The sequence below is a fragment of the Podarcis vaucheri genome (genome assembly GCF_965113315.1).
Source record: "Podarcis vaucheri genome assembly, chromosome: 8".
In the NCBI taxonomy this organism is placed as follows: Eukaryota; Metazoa; Chordata; class Lepidosauria; order Squamata; family Lacertidae; genus Podarcis; species Podarcis vaucheri.
This window is the reverse complement of record NC_138766.1, coordinates 29,739,006-29,760,669: the sequence shown is the minus strand read 5'-3', so window position 1 is coordinate 29,760,669 and position 21,664 is coordinate 29,739,006. Positions and strand designations below refer to the sequence as shown.

At 43.4% G+C, this 21,664-nt stretch overlaps 1 protein-coding gene across 11 annotated transcripts in view; it reads left to right on the top strand.

Annotated features, from left to right (window-relative positions):
• Positions 1 to 21,664, top strand: part of RREB1 (ras responsive element binding protein 1) — a 125,796-nt gene that overhangs the window by 60,075 nt on the left and 44,057 nt on the right. For 9 of the 11 annotated variants that reach the window (XM_082234168.1, XM_082234171.1, XM_082234162.1 and 6 more), the window contains 5 exons: positions 7,884 to 8,006; positions 9,699 to 9,820; positions 10,723 to 10,941; positions 17,959 to 18,048; positions 19,185 to 19,348. In XM_082234168.1, the coding sequence (XP_082090294.1) occupies positions 10,828 to 10,941; positions 17,959 to 18,048; positions 19,185 to 19,348 (368 nt within the window). In that variant the 5' untranslated portion in view covers positions 7,884 to 8,006; positions 9,699 to 9,820; positions 10,723 to 10,827. Of the gene's footprint in view, positions 1 to 7,883; positions 8,007 to 8,708; positions 8,773 to 9,698; positions 9,821 to 10,722; positions 10,942 to 17,958; positions 18,049 to 19,184; positions 19,349 to 21,664 lie in introns of those variants that run through there. The other 2 variants (XM_082234163.1, XM_082234172.1) reach the window with 2 other exon arrangements.

The window sequence follows — 21,664 nt, the reverse complement described above, 5'->3', positions numbered from 1 at the left end:
TCATTACGCCACACTGACTCCTGTGCACAGGCTTCATGTGTGATAAGCACAGGGCAATAATGCCTTTTGCTTATTGAAATGGAAGGCGACTTGGCAATTTTTTTTGAGCAAGAAGAAAAACAAGAAGAATATATTTTTGAGCAAGAAGAAAAAGCAAAACTAGGGGAGAAAAAACACCCTGCACATGTTTCCGCTAGGATTAACTGTGTTTCAGTGGAGTTTCCCCGAGACTCATGGCTGAAAAGATGGAGGCTTCTGTAATATAAAAATGGCAGCCCTGGGTTGTTCTGAAGCTAGAAGGGAGAGTTCCTGTGAAGCATAGGACAAGAGGATGAGAAAGATAAGTGGTGGGGGGTGGGGTGGGGGTGGAGGAGACAGCCAAGGAGATATTTGTTCAGGAGAGGCCTAGTCACTAAAGCCTTCTGAGCAAAGAAACCCCTGCTGATAACACAGCTGAAAATAAGAGGGTCTGTTTCTCTCTCGACTCCAGAGGAGTGGCACTCTGTAATAAATGACTATGTGGCAGCTGTCTCCCAGCTTCTTGAGTCTGCCTGGACTTAATCCTGTCAGCGGGGCCTGCATCCTGGAAAAGAGCAGCAGCCAGGACTGCAAACGCCGCTTTAAAACTAAATTCGTAGGGGCTGTATTACAATTGATCAAAATCCATGCTGTGGAATGTGATTTTTCATTTTTCTAAAAAAAATACTTACATCCTTCCTCAGTCTTGATCTTTTTTCAAAAAAATTTTTTTCTTTGCTGGCATTTATTTCGGAAAAAAACCCAAAAACAGACACAACAAGAGGCACCAAGGATGCAGTCGACATAGCTACCAATAAGAAAGCTTCTATGTGCAGAGGAGAGTGTTGTTGGTTTTTGCATTATATAAAACAAATATTAGTAGGGTTTTCAGTTAGTATCAAATACAATGAGATTTTGAGCATCCTTTATTCAAGATACAAGGCAGTGGTGCTTCTCCCCACTCACTAAATTACGACCTGTGCCATATTTAAAAAAATAAAAACCAGGACACCCTGAAAGTTGTTGAGCCAAAAAAAGTTCAGGTGTAAAATGTAAGATGGTCTATCTTGGGAGGAGAATTTGTTCCTTGCATCCCATTTCCTAGTGCCCTCTGAGCTATGACCCAACAGAGGAGGTGCATATTATGGGATGCAGTTTCCAAGACGCACCAATGGGTTTCTTACTCCACCTCTTTTCCTTGCAGAGAGAGAGAAAAGTAGAGCGCACCAGAAGTAGATTAGAACTTCTCAAATGCAAAATAAGGTGCAAATAATATTGTAACCCCAAAATGAAATCACTAGAAACCAGTGGTTTTCAAAGGACGAGATCAGATGCTCCCTGGAAATACGAGTAGCTGCTAGTTGGAACTGCGAATTTTTATTTCATGGCAGAACTTTGTGCCTCTTGACTGCGGCAAAAAATTGGACCTCTGAGTTACCATTGTTGCACACGGGTAGCTGTGTGGCTAGCCATGGGTCACTTGATTCCTGTTTCTATTTGCAGCTGGGAGGCGGGAGAGGCGTTTTCCACGTTGCTCATGAACCTGAGAATGCCAAGATTTGGGGAAATTCTGCTGCTCGCTGATACCTTCCAAGTGAGGTGTTGTTAGCAGCAGCAGTTTCTACTTAAAGTGCTATCACTGGAAGCGTTTCCAGTGGGGAAGTGGTAGAAGGATTTGTTGCCGAAAGGATGGGGAAGTCTCTGAGAAGGTTGAAGGTCATAACCAGGGCAACCTGGCGGTGAGCATCTTTCCACTGCTTCCTGTGTATGAACTATGCTGATTAAATTCTCTTCTGTCCCCCATCTACCCCCCTTTCCACACAAACAAACTGAACATGGGCAGCCAGTAAGAAAACACACATATTTATATACACACATCCCAGAGTTAAAAGAGAAACTGCTGCATAAATGTGCACTGACCAGATTAGCTTTCAACCGTTTCCTTTTCAAAGCGTGGAGGAAAGCACATGTGTTGCCGTGAAGATGAACAGAGTAAATGTATTGTTCCCAAAGTTTTCAAGAGCTGTGGCATGCTCTGGTTGCGCCTGCCAGGCCTGTAAACTGGGGGCTGCGAGGGGAGATTCCCTGCCTCCCCTCCCAGCTATAACAGGTGCAGAGAGCAAATGCCCACAGAGAGTTCTGACATCATTGAATTGCAGTTTTTCCTTCGTCGCGGCATTACGGCTTCTCTGGTTTCCACCGTGCCTTAATAGGAACAGCCAGGTCTGATTGCTCCTGGCCTGTTCATCATTGCGTTGCATGCCTAGGCATCTGCATGACCAATTGACGGGGGGGGGGGCAGACGTCTCCAGTGTGCAAACTGGTATCTGAAAACGGTAATTTGCAGCAAGCCTCTTAATTACGCTGCCTGCTGCAGTCCCAGATTCCCTGCCCACAGGTTTGGTTTGACTTAAAAAATAAATAAGGACCAGCTGTAGCAATGAGCGTTGCGCTGCGATTTACGTGGTTCTTGCTTCCTGCTGCTGCTGCAGTATTTCCCTATCATGTAGAGATAGCCCACTTTCCGTCTGGGATGAATACGTTTTTAATTGATAGCTTAACTCTGCATTTTAAAGATGCATCTTGGAGATGGAGATGGAGGCCTTGTAGGGGAAGCTAAACCTCACTGCTGTTTCTTGCAGACATGGAAGAGGTGGTAAAGAAAGAAAAGACCAAACTTTCTGCTGAAAGAATATGCCTAATCTGACCCAACAACACACACGCAAAAGGAAACCACACTGCAACCAACTGAATGCAATAATAAAATAAATAAATGTACAAATAAAGGACCTCCCCATGTGATGATGAAACAACATTCCCTACACAAGCACTATGCAATAAATGAATGTTTCCCTCTGTCTCTTCCCTCTCTTTCATGATGATAGTGTCTCATACAGAACATAAACGAACTGTGAAAATGACTTTATGAATCAAAAATGGAGATGCTATATGTACTTGTTTGCAGCACAAGAAAATATTTAATAAAGACTAATCAAAGCGAGAGAGACAAAGAAAGAAAGAAAGAAAAGAAAGGTTTTTCAGACTTGAAAGCTTGTGCTCCACATTTTAAATATAGAGTGGCCCTGTTAGCTGAATTGTTTCTTCTCTGTTATCTAACCAACATGTTGATGAAGTCTCTGGTCCAACTTCTTTGCAATACTTTAGTGGCCTTGAAAACTTTCCACTTCATTTTTTAAAAAAGCTGGATGCATTTCGCTTGTGTATTCTGAAAGCAAATTTCCTTCTGCAAACCTGCAAACCTCAAAGAGCACAGTGGCTACTATTTTTGTTCATCAAGGCTGGAATATTATTCAAGAATGGAGGTTACATATGTTATGTCCTGGTTTTTAGACTTGGGATAAGTTCTAAATATAAGGAAGATTATTTTGGTGAAACACTCCTGAAAAATACTCTTTTAAAAAAAATATTGGTAAGGAGTTGGAGGTAAAAGGGGAAAGAAATTGTGTAGTGTCCATCTAATTAAACTTGCTTATCTCCATGGAAATCAGAAACCTGGTGTGTGTTTAAATTTGAGTGTCTTGAGAAACCATCTTTTGTGCAGAATACTTAATGCTTGTACAGACCCTAACTTGCACAGCAGCTTGTCAGTTGTATGTCTGGGATGAGTGCAGGATGGGAAATAATTTTATTAAGCGTGTTGGCCTTCTGTGGCCCAGTAAATCAGCTTTCATTCCTGGAACCTCTTGCATTGCATCTTTCCTTCATTTCCCCGTCACCTTGCTTTTGGCTTTAGCTCCTGTCTCCTGCTGCCTTCACAGTTTAGTCTTTGGAGCTGAGTGGCTGAAACAGCTGCAGATCTCTCTTGGCTGTTTTGAGTTTTCTTGGCACCATTGATCCCAAGGAACTGTTGCAACTACAGATGATGAGTTCAGATGGCCAGGAACTTGTAGTGCGAATGAGGAACTCTTGCAGTGGTCATGAGGATTGGAAATGCAGATTAAACATTCTGTTGTATCCGCAGTGTGAGATTAGGTCCCAAAACAAGGAACACTGTATTTTAATTTTTGCTTGTATGCTGCTCAATTAAGAAAAAATACCGGTGTCCAATATAAAATACTAAAATGCTGTAGGATGCAAATAAAGCATTAGTATAAATTTGATCAAAAGCGTCAGTGGTTGGGTCACATTTCAGAGAAAGCCTTTTTAATAAACAAAAAATGTTTTAAGCACTTGAGAGCTAGCAGCATTACTTTTTTAAACACTTAATGGGAGAATGAATCATTTACTAAACAGAATAATTTATAAGGGAGGTGTGCTTCAAGACTAGCTAAAAGTTGGGAAGTAGCACTGTCAATGAACGAAGGCAGTCAGGTGTGGTGTTAGGTACCCAGATTCTCATGTCTGAGCTAGGTTGATCCAGAGGCTTGGAAGATGGACTGCCCAGTTGCCAACACCCCCTATTCTAGCAAGGTGCCTGAGAGAACATAGGCAATATTTCAGGCATGCTTGAATGAAGCCGATTACCATGACCCATTCATACTGGTTTCAAGCCCAATTTTGGTACGGGCTGCTACTTTGGTTGTTTTGATTCATCACTTTTATTGGGAGAGAAACTTGCAAAGTGAGGGACCTGTTGATTCTCCTTGCTGGCTTGCAGAAGTCTCTCCTCTTAACAGTGCTAATAAATAGATTTTCCTTTCGGAGAAAGGGTGGGGTGCAAATCCGATAAATCACCTTGTGAAGATGCAAAGCAAGAGGTATCATGAATCAAAGCTACCACCTCGAGTATTACAGGGCGTGTTGCAACAACCCCCTGTTTCCCAGCTACAGGATAGCGCAGCCTATGCGTGTCAATCTTGCAGGGAGAAGCAGGAAGCTCTATGACATGGCTGCTCAAACACATATGCACACACACACAATTGAAGCTGGAAATTCATTCACTGACACTTTTAGGTTGCTCCTTTAAGCTGTCAGTCTTTGGGATGCATGCAGAGTGGCGGCTTGCAAGTTCAATCTAGGGAACTCTTGCTTTCAAAGGAGAGCCAAGGATGCTTAGTGACTGTTGCTTGTTCTTTTTAAGGATGACTCTGGGAATATAGGGATCTGGTTACCGTTACAACAAAGTAGCATCTCATGGGTAGTGTCTAGTGGCTACGGGAAAAGCTGTCTCCTTATGTGCCCTTCTCATTGCCCAAAGTGTTAGGGGCCGAATGGGAAACGCTTGCTTCCAATTTTCTCAAGTTGTTGCCTGAAGTGGTGGTACGCATTTGAAATTGCCCATGTTGTTCTGACTTGCGTAGCCAAAGATGCTGCTAGAAGCTTTAAGCAAAAAAAAAAAGCACCTCTTTGAAAATCTTGGTTTCCAGTTTGCCTGGACATGTTCTCTGAAGCCTTCTGCAACAGGCCAAACCCTTGTTTTCTGGCATTCTCTTAGCAGACGAGATAAGCCAGACAGCTGATTGAACAAAAAAGGGCTGTGAGGCAACATGTTGAGGGAAAGCAGCTCTCCCTGTATCATGTGCATAGAATCAGATGACGGGCTATAGCTCCATGGTGCACAGGGTAGGTTTTGCATAGATAAGGTCCTTGATTTAATGCAGTTGAAAGGATCTTGAGTCTTGAAGCTAAAATCAATCTTGTGATTTTGTAGAGATGTTGTTATGCTGGTAAGGTTAGGCTAAGTGTTGGGTTAGCAGGATAATAATCATCCTTGACAATTGAACAAAGCCAGCTTTTTACAAGATAACTTGAGAATTGCTGTTGAGAGTTGGGGACCAGTTTGTTTCGCTTCTTGTTCCCCAGCTCCCCCAATTTGAGACATCTATATATAAAAGCCGTTTTCCAGGGTTCCATGATGCAAATATATCCCACCATGTCGTGGTACCCCAGAGTTGGCTATGCATCAGATATATGTAGGTTGACTCAGTGGGTACTGTTGTATTGTGTGGGGCAAGTGGACTGTCCATAATTTGGAACACAGGCACATGTACATTCCTTTCATTGGGCAAGTGACGTCAATGCTTCATGCATTGAAGGGGGTTAGACTAGATTGGCCTTTGGGTCCTTTCCAGACTTCACAGTTCTATGAGTCTTGACACCTGCCCTAGACATTGGAGCTGCAGGTGGCAGGTTTGGCTTCCGGCCTAACAGTGTACTGGGTGGGCACATTTGCCGTTTGTTCCAGGGCGTGACTTTGGTTTATTCTTAGTTGGGGACAGTGTTGCACTGGGTGCAAAATCAGCAGAGTGGGCTCTTTAGTGGTTTGGGATCCCTCCTCATCTTTCCAGCCACAAAGTTGGGTGGTGCAGTTTCCTGAAAGCTGCTCCATGTCCCAGCAGCAGTGTAAAGAGCGTGTTACACTATTGAACCAGCTCTGTTACTGCAACCTCACATGCCAATATTTGCTAACAAACATTTAAAGTGGGGATGTAGCTGATTTGCCAGGGTGCTCTTTTAAGCAGATGAGCGCAAGGAAAGCTTCTTTCACTCTTACGTTATGTTCAGACAGGCGTTTGCAAATATCTTAAGATGTATCTGTTGCTCAGTGTTCTTAGTAGCATCTGTAGTTTATTTGGTATTGATAGATAATCTCTCTCTCTCTTTAAAATTCCATTTATTGTTCGCTACCAAGAGAGCACTTTTGACATTGAAGCAGGATAAAAATGACTCAGCCAACTAGAATTTAGTCTTAAAACCTGTAGGGCAGAGAATGAAATGTTCTGTTAGGTTTTTTCGAAGGAAACGAATTATTTTCTCTTTCCTCCAATCCATAGAATTTTCTGAAAAGTTTATCTCTAGCTAGGAGAACCATAGACCTTCAGCCATGCCTATATTCTTAATTCCAGAAAGGCAATGCAGTGGCTGATTCCTTTAGCTGCTCATGAACTGAGCCAGCTGTGAAAGTTATGAAAGTCAGTAAAACATATTTTGGGGAATTAGAGGCTTGCACTCTGCTGAGACAAAATGAATATGCCAAGTACCAGGCACTGACTTCTCAATCCTTTGGCTTAGGTCATCAAGTTTTGTTTTCATCATTCGGAAGAGTCTGTCCAAAAGAGCAAGGGCTTTTCTGTTGCTGCTAGATATTTAGATTCCACACCATGAATCTTTACCGCCAGACCTACCTCATTTCACAAATACGAAATTCATTGAGCCAAAGTAGATGCAAGCATCAGGCAACCACCAATTTAGTACATTCTGCAGGCTTGTGTTCTAAGAATGCCACCTTTCATTTAAAATACAAGTTTCTAGTCCTCATCAGGAATGGACTGAGCAGTCTAATTCAGTCCTGTTCCAGTTTGGTGCTCAACCATAGGTGCATTCCACCCTGTTCACAAGGGTATATGCATTTTGTACATTGAATGCACATTTTTGTGTGTACTTCTTGCACACCAAAACTACATCACAATATCTGGCTGGAGGTCGCAGTCAGGTCCACAAGCGAGTTTGGAATTGCTGTATTGGGTTGGCTCATTGTGAAACATGTGCCAAATAAATTCCTCCTCAGTTCCTAGTCTTCACAGAGATGTTCAAAGTGACTTATATGCTTGAATATGAAAGAGTCCTCTTTGCTCCAGGATTCCTTTATTGGTCCCCATTTCATAGAATCATAGAATCATAGAGTTGGAAGAGACCACAAGGGCCATCGAGTCCAACCCCCTGCCAAGCAGGAAACTGTCCCCATTTAAAGTATTTCATTTTCAACACTTTTATCCTACTCCTTGCCAAAGGAACTTAGAGTAGCATACTTTTCCCCGCTTTTGCAGATTTCCTCGCAATAACCCTGTGAAGTACGTCATGGCAACAGGCCCCAAATCACCCAGTGACAAGAAATGCAATGAAGAAACAACAATAGAAAACTACAGTTGGTAAAGAGCTTTAATTCTTGCTTTTCTTTCTTCTAGGTAGTTTTGTACTAGTCCTCCAACTGTGCTGACACAGATCTGATTCCTCCAGTTGCTAACCTTCCACCAGGGTCCCATTTGCACCGGCATCTTAGAAGCAAGAGCAAACCCAAAACTTCAAAGGTCAGTGGCTGGAGAGAAAGGAGTGCTCAATGCAAAAGCCTGTCCAGAGAAACTCTGGCTTGCAGAAGCATGTTGATGACAAGTAAAACAAAGACGCTAGCATCCTGAACGGCTGAGGTGGGTGGGGGATGGAGAGAGGAAAAGGAAAACTAAAAGGTGGCCTTTTCCTATTATCATTCAGGAAAGAAAAGATGCTGCAAACATCCATTTATTGCCCCCCCTTGATATTGCAAATTTACAGGGAGTGAATTGAGTTTTCAGCATGCAGTCAAATAGCACTTCAAAAAAGAATTGCAAAGGAGGAAATAGATTTAGCAAATGTTTTCCTGTTGAGACTGAATGGGAAGCAACGTACTTTAACTTCATTTCTCTCTCCCACCCCCACCCCCATCACTTTTGTTTTAAACTCTTTCGGGATGTTTTTGGCTGACTACTGTGGTATTGCTTCAGGGCTGGCCTTTGTCAAAAGCCAGCCGTTTTCTTTTGCTGCCCTGTAGCTTCTGATAGCCTGTTTATGTCTGCAACAGATCTCCCAGCCTACAGTTCTGGTAGTGCCTTCCCACCCCCACCCCCCATCCCTTAAGAGTGCCAGCATCAAAATGGAAGTGGTGGAGCCTTCCTGCGAACTTTAACCTCTGCTAATACTTCTCGTTTTTACCCTTGATCTAAGTGGGTCCCTTTTTTTCATAGCGTAGCTGGCCGTTTTCTGTGCAGCTTTCATCAGACGTACATGAATGTCCTGGGAACTCGCTCCTTGAGGGCAAAGGTCAGTTTCCTCAGGGAAGCGTTTCATGAGAATACGGCCATGAAAACGGCACTCTTAGCTTTCCATCAACATTTTGAGTGGCAGAAGGTTCCCCTGAAGGTGTGAAGGCAGGGACCTTATAGGCAACTGAGCACGTTGTGAAGGGCCCAAGGCCTCAGAAAGACTCCTAAGCATTGCAGATTCTTGAATCCAAACCTCTGTGCTGCATTACATTATTGTCAACTGCTCTATTGCTCTTAAAAAAAAGAAAAAAAAAGAGGTGCTGGAACTCACCACAAACACCTCCCTGATTCTGTTAAAATGGCAATGGCACCCACCTGCGAGATGCCAGATCTGAGTTCCGGCTGAAAAACACACTGGATTATTATCATTATCATTCATTTGTTAATTGCCTTTCACACGTGTCTCAAGGCAGAGTGCAGAATGTAATAAAACCAGACATCTGGTTGGCTGCTTTGAGTGAAGGATGCTGGCCATAGTTGGGCCTTGGGTCTGATGCAGCTCTTATGGGTGGATTGTGAGTAGCTGACTGAAAAGGCAATTAAATTTTCAGTTGTTAGTCTGAATTGGAGGAGTGCTTATAGTTCCTGTATTGTTATTGCTTTTTTTAAACCTGATAATATTTGGAGGCATCTCTGTTTCCTCCGTAATTTGTGTTGTACTGTACTTTCCCAAGAACAAGACATTGTGTGTTTGCGTGTGGAGACAGCCTGTATGAAGCCTTCATCTTTAAAGTTTTACCTAGCTGAAAAAGTTTTATGTGAGAAGAGATCCGTTGTCTAATCCTTTGCGCTGCTTTTGCTTCTGTTTTCGGCAACTGAATTTGTACCAAATTCTCTTTTTTTAACACTACTTCTCAGCTTCCTTCCTTGAAAAAAACACACAACTTAACCTATTCCCTTCTTTTCTTCACTCGTTGCTAACAGGTGCCTCTGAGGAAAGGCTCTCTTCTGGATTTAGGTGGTCTTCAGCTTGTTAGACAAATACCGAAAAGCAGCACACAAGGAAAGGAAGCTTCACTAGACAGTGTCAAGAAAGGAAAATGAAGGTAATTGGCTCTGCTAGAATGACTGGTTTAAGACCAAAGCTATCCTGTAAATATTTATGTCGCTGTTGCTTAAAACAGTATGTCATTGTGGATAACTAGACAAAAATTGATATTCCTTTAGCACAAATGGTGATGTGTGGAAGTTCTGTTTTTCTTCATACATCAGTGCCACAGTTCTAAACACTCTTGAGTTACTGGGAATAAGTGTGATTAAATAATCTAACCCTAAGCAATGATCACTCCAAAGTGTCCTCACTTTGGAGTAACTATACATGGGGTTAAGTTGTACATGTGCTTCAATTTAACATGCCTTTAAGAATTCCAGTTCTTTAAAAGTGAATAATCCACAGAGGTCTTCCTAAACAGAATAACTGAAGGCCTGGTTCATGCATTAGCATAGAAGGAATTTATTTTGCATTGATGCGTCTCCATGCAGTGGTTATAATGTCTATAATTGGCTTCCAATATGGATAGGCCAGATTGTGTGGTCTGGCTGTATATCACTGATTTCTGGTGTGGAAATTTTGCAATTGACCAGGTGGATTTTGCTTATTATGCATTGTGGAAGCCTTTTCAGTGGCAACCACACCACCAGGTTTAATGCAGGGATGTTGAACTTGTGGCACACTAGTAGTTCAACAACCCCCATCCTTCTTGACCCTTGGCCATGCTGGCTGGGGCTGATGGGAGTTGGAGTCCAACAGCAACTTGGGCCACATAGATTCTCATTCAAGATGTAATGTACCGTATGATTTGGAATTGCTTTGTGTGTACAAAAAGTCAATAGTGTCTACCTATCCAGGACTGGCCGCCCATTCTAGCTCTTAATGGGTTTGTTGCTCCCATGACCGATCTGATTCTCCATCTCAGAAATTCACCACCCAATTTGTTTCTGTTTACAGTTCCAGAGAATAAACTTGGAGGCTTAAAGCGGTTGCCCAAAAGCAGCGGCACCACAGTTCCCAAACTGTTTTGAAGGCGCAGATTTGCCGCCTGTCGGCGTCATAATGGCAGCTGTTATGAGCTTGGGGAAGATCGCTGAAAATGGCACCGCACCATCTCAGAATGCCAAGTCCCCACCGAAACCTCTTGCTCCCAATCGGATTGGCAGGAGAAACCAGGTAAAGAATCAACACACTTAACTTTGATATAAATGAATGCCATTTCACATGAAGCCGTTTTGAGGGCACCGAGTGCGCTTATGCGCACACCCTTCGAGAAATTGGGCGGTATCCAATTCCCATTAGCATAAGGATTTCTGTTTGCATTGCAGGACTTCTCCCTCTGTGCCCTCCCCAAATCTGCTCTGGGGGTTTGGTAAACACCCAGAACAAACATAGGGTGCACAGGGGAGAGGGAGTGCAAAATCCCATTGCTCACCCAGAAGTCCATGCGTTGGAAGCTCTTGGTTGGATACCACCCATTACGTCGTGAACTAGTCTGAATGCTTTAATTTGCATGTGATCAGAGGCCAGTTCTCAGTATCATGAGCTGAAGAAAGAACGCATCAAATGGTCAAATGCAACTGTCAAGACATTCAATTTTTTAATTTAAAGACCTGCCACTGTGTTCTAAAGGCCATATCTTCTCTATGTGAACCAGAAACAACAGCCCACTAGTTTGTTGGAATTAAAATAACAAAAACGAATGCTGCAATTCTTACTAATCTTTTTAAAGAGTTTGTGGCAGGACCAAAATTCCTTGGGAACCGAGTGCAGCTTGGAAAAGCATGTGTTTCCCACCAACTTAAGTTGGGTATAACTTAACACAGGCTGGGATAGCTGGGACAGCAGGCTTGTTGGTTTTTGAATGTCTGGGGTAGATTTTTTTCAGTTTCATTGTTCTGTATGGGACAAGGACAATAAAGATTATCGTAACACTGGCTAACAAGAAATTTTTGATCCCAGAGATAGTCAGATTGTTGGATACTCTGCAGTATAACTCACAGAACACCGTGTGTGTTTGCATACTCTATCAGGGGCTTCTTAGCTTGAATTCTTCAGGGAGGACAAAATTTTGCAGCTCAGCTTTGGAACAGGGTGGGTGGTGAAGACCCTACTGTACAGCTGGCTGCTGCAAAAGCATGAAGGGTGGGTGGGTTGGCTGTGTGTCGTTTTTTGCTTGGAGCCACTGACCTTTTAATTCCACCAGCCGTTTCACTGGGCGCTGGATCAAGGGAGAAAATGTGACGGGATTAAGAGAAATACTTGCGCTATAAAAATAAATAAATAAGGGAGGAAGGCCAAGAATGGCTTTCCCTGTAGGTCAGCACAGAAGTTAGCTACTAATTAGGTTTTACTGTTCAAACCATCCTGTGATACCTAGACAGCATGCAGGCAAATGAGCCCCATTTTTTTTCCATGGGGGAGCTACCCGCCAAGGCCGTTGCAGGGTGGGTAAAGTGTTTTCACCATACAGCAGTCCCCTCTGTCTAATTGAAGGGAGTGGCAATTGCAAGATTGTGCATAGGAAATCTCTGGCATGGTGAGAGAAGTGGGAGCAGAGAGAGGAGAACCGTGGATTGTTTGCTTTCCGGCAATCAGTCTTACTGTGGTTGTTCTGGTACTATTGGTCATGTTGAGTGGATGTCTGATTATCGTCTTCCAAAGCAACTCCTCTATTCCGAACTTAAAAATGGAAAGTGTAATGGTGGTGGTCAACAAAAGAGGTTTAAAGAGTAGTATAAACACCGACAACTAGGAAACACTGGCCTGCGAGCGCTCCAGTTGGAGAACAGCCTTTACTAAAGGTGTCATAGACTTTGAAGACACTCGAACTCAGAACGCAAGGGAGAAACATGCTAAGAGGAAGGGACATTTGGCAAATCCACACCATAATCAACTCCCACCTGGGAACCAATAGCCCCACTGTGGAAGGACGTGTGGGTCCAGAATTGGCCTACACAGTCACTTACGGACTCATTGTTAAAACCGTGTTTATGAAAGACAGTCTTACTTGGCTACAAGTGATCGCCAAAGAAGAAAGAAGAAGAAGATTGGTCTTGATAGAAAAATGAAACCATTTTTTAAGAAGCTGTGTGCCTTGGAAATACCAAGCAAAAGAGATGTCGGTGGCCTTTTAGGAACTGCATATACATGTTCCAAAAGTGTTTGGGTAGCCACTTCCATAGAATGTAGAACCAGATGAATTCCTGCCCCAAATATAGTAGGATTTTGGATTATTTGGGAGCCGCCTTTGACTATTCTTCTGGCCAATTGACAGTAAAACATTTAGTCTTTAGCTCTTAAAAATCCACCATATGTTGCATCACCTTTTTGTGGAAATAACTTTTTGGTCAAGGTTTCATTAGCCATTTTAATTTCTAGTTCCTTCATTAAGTGTGTGTTGTGACAGACGACTTAGTTTCTGGTTAGGATTATATCCTGTTGAAAATCACAACATGTTTCCTCCCCTCCTTTAATCTGTGTCACGAAATGGGGGCTCTTTTGACGCTTTCTACAAAAGGGAAAGTAGAGTAACGTAACACAGAATGCCTAGAGAGATGTTTGCTGCTAGCGGAGGAGTGTCGGGTCACTTTAATAAAGTCAGAGTTGTTATCAAATTAGCTGGTACTTTTGTCTCTTAACTTGGGGAAGTACTCTTCCGTCATCGCAGAGCTGCATGTTAAAATTCTCTAGCCCAAGCTAGAGAAGTTATGCTAAACTGTTTGTACTTGAGACTGGGTCAAACAAATCCTCTTCCTTGGACTGCTGCTGCTCTCTTGTCTGGTTCACTGCTATTATGGTATGCAACCTGGACCCTGAGTGAGTGCTAGGAAGAGGTTTTTTGGGGTTGGGTTAATATTAAATCTGAAGGCTTGCACTAATCAACTCTGGCAGTGTCACACTGTGCATGTTGCTCTTTGCTTTCAAGGTGAGAAGTAATCGTCCTTTGTTGATTTGCCGATTTCAAAGGGGGCCATTGTCGAAAGCAAGGCTTTGAAACAATTAATAGCATTGCATTGAGAGATAGCTAGCTCCTTCCTCCAGCAAGGAGAACCGTAGCCTGATTTCAGAGAAAAGCCCTGGGGATTAAGCATTGAAATGGTCAGCACAGCTGCAAGGATTTTCCTCCCAATATTGTTTGTGCTCTCGGCTCTGAGACAACATTTAACAGGGCTGCAGTAAAATTGGATCTGAAGGCTGTTCCTATAAACTAACACGAAAGGTCCTTGGTAGGTGCTGTGTGCAGGGTGCACATGAGTGTTTGGATGGGAACATGTGCGCGCACATAGGTGCGTTAGGCAAAATATGCATCATCATAATAATGGCAGTCAGGGGGAGGTGGGTGTCTCCTGTTTCAGACCCTTGAAATTCGTTAGGCAGCAGGGTTCAAGGCCAGCGAAAAGAAATTGCTTTACCCGATGATCTTTAAGCTTCAGGGGACACGCAGCTAGAGGAAATGGCAAAGGCTGGAAATATAAGTGGATTGAAGGACGGGTGAGGAATCTTAATATACCCATGCCCATAGTGGGTGGAGTCAGAGGCGAAAGGTGGGCGGAGCAGCTGTTGAGATACTACTTCTGCACAGTAGACTGATCCTCTCACTGATGAAAGGAGCTGATTTACAACCACCCTTTTACTGATTGGCAGTGATTTTCTTTGAAAAGAGTAATTTAAAAAACCCTGATACGTGAAAATAGCTCAATGCAAAACAAGATAGATGGAAATAGTTGGATGCATTTGTATATCTGAGTGTTACGGAATCTCATAGGAACAATGCAATGAGTCCAAATGGTCTCCGGGAGAGAACCCGGGCCCCAAGCAACAACCACATCAGAAAACTTGGAGTTTTGTGATAACCTGTTAAATGGCAAATCGTTATGGCACGAGCTTTAGTTCTTCATCAGATGCATTAAATGCTATCCTGAGCGGACATGTCTCTCTATATGCATGGTTGGAGAGGGAACAGCCTTCTCCAACATAATACCCACCAAATGTTGTTAACTCTCATCATCTCCGGCCATTACTTCTGCTGGCTGATGCTGATGGGAGTTGTAGTCCAAAACATATGCGCATAACATGCCTTTGTGCTGCTTGTGTGTCATTTCTGTGTCAAGATAATGCCAACTCGGAGTCTAAATTAATCCCCTTAGGGTGAAACTTACTCCTGAGATCCAATGGGCCCTGATAGCCCATTGAGATAGCAGATAGCTTTTGCACATGTGACTGGACTACAACTTCCATCATCCCTAATGGCTGTCAATGTTGGCTGGGCCTGATGGGAGTTGTACTTCAAGAACACCATATTGGCTGTCCTTGATGTAGGTTAATGTTGTGGGGTCCAGACGCTTTTCCGTTATCAAATCTTATTTTCTCTGTTAAGCTAGAGTCGTTTTGAAATTGGTAATAATTGCTAGGAATTCAAAGGGGATTTTCGGACCCCAATAACAGGTTGATAGGGAAGAAAAAGAGGATGATGAAGGCAGCTGGGTACCTGCCTTGCTATATATAACATATGATGCAACTCTTAGACTTTCAGTGACTCTTGAAGCTTGTCTTCAGAATGGAAATGATGTCCTTGTTTGTAATGGAGTAACGAAAGGAGAGTAGAGTTAGTAGGGAGGCAGGATTCTTTCGAAACAGGAGTGTTTGAACTTTACTGATAAGGCAGCCTTGTGTTTAGCAATCACCAGGTTCCTGTAGGCGACCAGGAGTTCTGTGCAGGTTGAGGAATCCAGGAATATCCTGCGCTCAACCAGTCTGCCTGCCTTGCCTTTCTTTTCCTTTTGCTAGCTTGCCATGATGCCCGTAGTCTGTGTTCCCCTTCCTTGTACTGCCAGCAAGGAAACAAACACAGGTTACTAGCTGCTTGGCTGGCCAGTAGCTTTTATGGGCTTATCTGCAAGCCTGCAACAAAGTGTGGGAAAAGTGCCCCGTTCTGTGGAATGGGGGGGGGGGAGGGGAATCATGCTGCCTGTTTTAAAACAATTGGGCAAGAGAAGACTTAGTTCAAGCCAAAAGTTCCCATTTTGTCCTTGGTTGGAAAGGCTGGTGTCTGAGTCAGCCTCTCAAGGGCATCTTTAAAAAAGAAAACCCAGGGTGTTCTTCTCTTACATGCGAGTAGATTCATTTTACTTTCTGATTGCAGCAGCTCTAAGGAAAGTGTCAATCATGCCTACATCCAGCCTCTTTATTTGAATGCAGATGTCACTCTAGCTCACCCTACCACCCAAAGGGCACGATGAGCTTATTTAGGATTTCCTTGCAGCTTTCAACAGTGAGACTAGATCTCCTTCCAAGGGAGGGAAACTTGGGATACTCCAGGAAATGGGGCTTCTTGCCAAGTGGGTGTGGCTCGCACTTGGGGCTACATGTGAAGACGATATTGGAATGGCTAGTGCTGAGGGTGGAAGCCTACTGCTTTGTCATAGAGGTGTGATGCAAAGCCTACACTTACGCCAGGGGTGTGTGGGCGATTTGTTCTCATGGAGCATCCTGTGGGCAACTTTTAAAAGAAAAGAAAGGGGGAAGATCTCTTCTGTTAGCACAAACATCCTGGCCAAGTTGTAGATGGGGAAGTTTCAAACTGGCCAACCTTTCAGCTAGCTAAGGGAATTTATTTCTTCCTTGTACTATGTTGTAATTTTCTCTCTCCATCCCCCCAAAACTCCTTATTTTTAGCTGTTCCTATTTTTTAATTTTTTTTAGTTCATAGCATTCCCTTTCCCCTTGTAGTCCCCCCCTCCAGCAATGTGAGGGATTATCGGAAGCTTATTGGAGGATCAAGAATGTTTGACAAGGTCATTTGAATTAAGAGAGACAGCCAATCTCTCATCATTGAGCTTCCCTGCAGTGCACAATTGCAGGGGAATGCTGGGTGCGTTGTATGTGTGAGGGTGGCAGCTGCCAGCACCCTGTATGGATTGAGTACCCTTTGCAGTGGAGTGCAGCACACAAATTAAAGCAAAAATCAATTTGTCCTGTGCAGAAAGGAAACCTTGAAACCACCCCTGCACCCAATTCATAGCCATATATCCAGGTGCAAAGGGACCTGTGGTCCTCCGGAGGAGGAGCATAAAGAGAGAAAAGGGGTGTGTCTGCTCGGTGGGGCAGCTTCCTCACCTCTACCTTACGTTTTTGAGGTGGAGAAACCAAGGTGTTCCATGTTACTTGTTCAGATGCCATCTGGTGCAGTTCCAAGACAGGGCATTATGCATGTGTAGTGAAAGTGCATAGGGTGAGAGGAAGTTTTCCTCACTCTCTCAGAGAGCCAGTGTGGTGTATTGGTTAAGAGCGGTAGTCTCGTAATCTGGGGAACCGGGTTCACGTCTCCGCTCCTCCACATGCAGCTGCTGGGTGACCTTGGGCTAGTCACACTTCTCTGAAGTCTCTCAGCCTCACTCACCTCACAGAGTGTTTGTTGTGGGGGAGGAAGGGAAAGGAGAATGTTAGCCGCTTTGAGACTCCTTAAAGGGAGTGAAAGGCGGGATATCAAATCCAAACTCCTCCTCCTCCTCCTCCTCCTCCTCTTCTTCTTCTTCTTCTTCTTCTTCTTCTTCTATAATGAAGCTAAATGGTTGTAGATTATAGGATAGGCAAAAGGAAGCACATACTTCAAGCAGCACATTGCATGGAACTCTCTCCCTCACGATACGGTAATAATGGGCAACCATAATGGCCAACCGGTTTGGATGGCTTAGAAAGGACTTTAAATAAATTCATGGAGGGTAAAGTTTATCGGTGGCTGTTTTACTGGCCATGAAGGCTGTGGGCTATTTCAAGGATCATACCCCTGAGTGCTACTCCCTGTTGGAGTGCTACAGTGCTACAACTGTTGGAGGTGTGCATTGCCGTCATGTCTTAGCTTTTAGGTTTCCCAAAAAGCCATCTGGTCATCCACTGAGTTGGATTGGGTAGACCTTTGGCTGGGTAGACATAATGCCTGACGAAGGATTAGGTTCTAGCCAGCACCCTGCACCACACTCAATTTCACTGACTCAGACTGTGATTTCAAATTTCTTTTTCTAAAAAGGGTCTCATTTAGAATAATTTCCTATGTAAATTTATGTTTTGCTGCTGCATGTACATTCTCTGCATGAATGGGCGAGGGATAAAAACCTCAAGTCTGTAAATTTTTAATTACTTTTAAAACGTGTGTTATGATTGATTTCTTATTTTAAAATATTTTTTATTCAGGAAACAAAAGATGACAAGTCTTCCTATACCTGCCCTCTTTGTGAAAAGATTTGCACTTCTCAGCATCAGTTGACAATGCATATTCGTCAGGTAAGCTGGTGACTTTTAAAAAACTTTTTAAAAAACCATTGAAGGTGTCTTCCTTGGAGACAAACAGCTATCAGTACAATAAAATACACAGACATTGTAGTAGGCTATCAGCTTGTTTCCTTATGCTTTCTTCCCTCGCTCCCTCAACTGTACTTTTGCATTTATTGCCCTTCCCATATATTTTTTTTTTTGCCACTTCTTAAGGTTCCCTTCCTCCTTTGGTAGTATAGTAAAACAATCAGAGGTTTTACAAAGCTACTCTGCCAAGGAAGAAATGGTCTGTAGTTTCAGCATAAGCCTTTCATGTCCCAAGCTAATTTAGCCAATATGTTGCTTTTCACAGTTTGGATACGGCATACCTATACCTCCCTGACTCACCCCATTTCTGCCAGTGTCTAGGGGGTTTTCAGGTGACATAAGCATTGTTTGCCTATGTACCTTGTTTCTCCAGCAGCAGAGATGCACCTAGGTCATGTGCTACAAAGCCCCTCTGCCAACTTTTCGGGGAGTATGGAATTGCATCCTTACCCAGATACACCGTGCTAATTTTTTTAAAAAATATATCATTATAAATTTAAAATAAATACATTTATGAAAAACCAGACGTACATACAAGTAAACAAACAAACAAACAAATAACAGAAAAATCAAACAAACCACCACACTATAAGATATAAGAAGATTAATATAATTATCATCATATATACTCCTGGTATTGAACACAATTATAAAATTGATAGAAAATAAATTTAAAACTGACTTCCATTTAGTCTCACTGTACTTTGTCTATCCATTACTTTATATACCGCACAGTTACATATTTCTTACATAATTTCTTTTTATCTCCCTACAAACTTATTTTCATAGTCTAATTCTGCCAAGATGTTTCCTTTTATTCCATAGTTTTCTAAATATTCTTTAAAGATTCTCCTAGCCTTATAGACTTTTTGTTTTGGTTGGCCTCTTACTCTTCCTGTCGCTTTCGCTAGCTGCAGATATGCCATGCTAATTTTAAATGCATTGCATTAAACCTTCTTAGATGATGATGATGATGATGATGATGGTTGCAGTTGACTGACATGTCCTTGAAGCTGCACAGGAAGAACTCAAAACCAACAATCTGTTGCTTTCTTTAGCATAACACGGACACTGGAGGGACAGACCATTCCTGCAGCATCTGTGGAAAGTCTCTGAGCTCTGCAAGCTCCCTCGACCGTCACATGTTGGTCCATTCTGGCGAAAGGCCTTACAAATGTTCGGTGTGTGACCAGTCCTTCACCACCAATGGAAACATGCATAGGTGAGAGCTGGCAATGAGGTGACAGTGTGGGAAAAGGTTGATAAATGTGAGAGCGTGTGTTGGTGACCGTTTACTGCATGCCATGTTCCACCTGAGGGCTGCAACCCAAAGAATCCCTTCCTTCCGGCATCTGTAGCCTCCTTCCAGCAGCTCCTTGCATTTGTCCCTTAGAATCATAGTCGTATAATCATAGGGTTGGAAGGGCTATCTAGTCCAACCCCCTGCAATGCAGGAATGGACAGTGTGTTTGGTGGTGGAGATTTGAAAACCCTGCATACATCTGTTTGTGATGCCCATGGATCGTGGTGCTTTTCTCCAACAAGTTTCCTAGTACAGTGGTACCTCGGGTTAAGTACTAAATTTGTTCCAGAGGTCCGTTTTTAACCTGAAACTGTTCTTAACCTGAAGCACCACTTTAGCTAATGGGGACTCTGCTGCTGCCATGCCGCTGGAGCACGATTTCTGTTCTCATCCTGAAGCAAAGTTCTTAACCTGAAGCACTATTTCTGGGTTAGCGGAGTCTGTAACCTGAAGCGTATGTAACCTGAAGCATATGTAACCCGCGGTACCACTGTAACAATAATTTACTAATACTCAACGAGGTTCTTGTCATTTTTAGGACACAGCTAAAAATACAGTCATACCTTGGTTCGCGAACGCCTTGCGAGTCGAACATTTTGGGTCCCGAATGCCGCAAACCCGGAAGTGAGTGTTCCGGTTTGCGAACGTTCTTTAGAACCCGAACGTCCGACGCAACTTCCACGGCTTCCAGTTGGCTACAGGAGCTTCCTGCAGATAATCGGAAGCCGCACCGTATATACTTCAGTTCCTGAAATGTGTTGCTGCTAAATGACAAATATTTCTAAAATGGGCAGTTTTATAAGACTTCCGTCCTATGCATATACTTGTGGAGTGGGGGTGGAAGTAAATACCAGTGAACTATGGTGGAGCTTCACTTCCAAGTAAGCACATGTAGTTAATAAGCCTACACAAAAGAGAATCCATAGGAATTGTGAAGGGTGTAAGACATGGATAGGCAAACTAAGGCCCAGAGGCCGGATATGGCCCAATCGCCTTCTAAATCCGGCCCGCAGATGGTCTGGGAATCAGTGTGTTTTTACATGAGTAGAATGTGTGCTTTTATTTAAAATGCATCTCTGGGTTATTTGTGGGGCATAGGAATTTGTTCATCCCCCCCCCAAAAAAAATCTAGTCCGGCCCCCCACAAGGTCTGAGGAACAGTGGACCGGCCCCCTGCTGAAAAGGTTTGCTGACCCCTGGTGTAAGAGCTGGTAATGGATGTTTCCTGTCGAGGCCCAACTCTGCATCATGTGAAAGATCCATGTTGGACTCTTCAGAATCTATTGTTGTTTTCGTTCCTGATGCTTTCATGTAGTTGCCAGGAGGAGCAGTGACTTGGATTGATAAAACTGGCACTGCCCCCCCCCCCATGGCTGATAGCAAGGTTTGCAGGCGAGAGAGCAGAGAGAAGTTGTTAACACCTCTTGCATCACAGCTGTAATACACATAAGGTTTGGTATTCTGTGCAACAAGCAGTATGAAATGAGATAGGGATCTTTGTAAAGCGATTGCTAATCACAGAGCGGTTTGTATTAACTTTGTGTCTCTAGGCAGATCTTCAGATGTGAGCTTTAAAGCACAAATTTCTAGGGAGGCAAGCCCAGAGGGGAGGGTGATTTCCCGGCCACCCACCCCCTCAAGTGTTTTATAGGACGCTCTGTTTCCCAGGATGATCATACTCTATGCTAAAGAGCCGAGATGCATTCCCAGTGATGCAAAATGAAATGCATGCAGATGCAGCTTGAAACATAGGCAGATGCTTTATTTGCACACAAGAATTCTCAATTACTTTTTTCTTTTGAATTAGATGCTTTTTGGGGGACCAGGTAGAGAGGTGCAATGCCAAAATGAGGGAGAGACAGATAAGTGAGCAGCAGATGACCTTTTTCAGGCTGATGGCCATGTACTTTCATCGGGAGCCTTTTAGGTGCCATGAGCTGCTAGTTTGCGCAGCCAAATGCAACATTGCAAAGCAATGAATGCGATTCTTTTGTACAGTGGGCAAGCCCTTTATCCTCCCCACCCCTCACACAACCCTTTTCATCTTCTATCCAGGCAAGGAAGAGGCATTATTACAGTTCAGGTGACACATTTAAGCCAGGCAATGTCACTCAAGGAGGAGAGTGTGGGGCAGAGTTGCTCAGAAGTCCAGTTTGAGGAGCGGGGTCAGCCCTTAGGATGGTGCGTGGCCTTCAGAGGAACACTGAGGGCCAGGCATAGAAGGCTGGAGGCCCC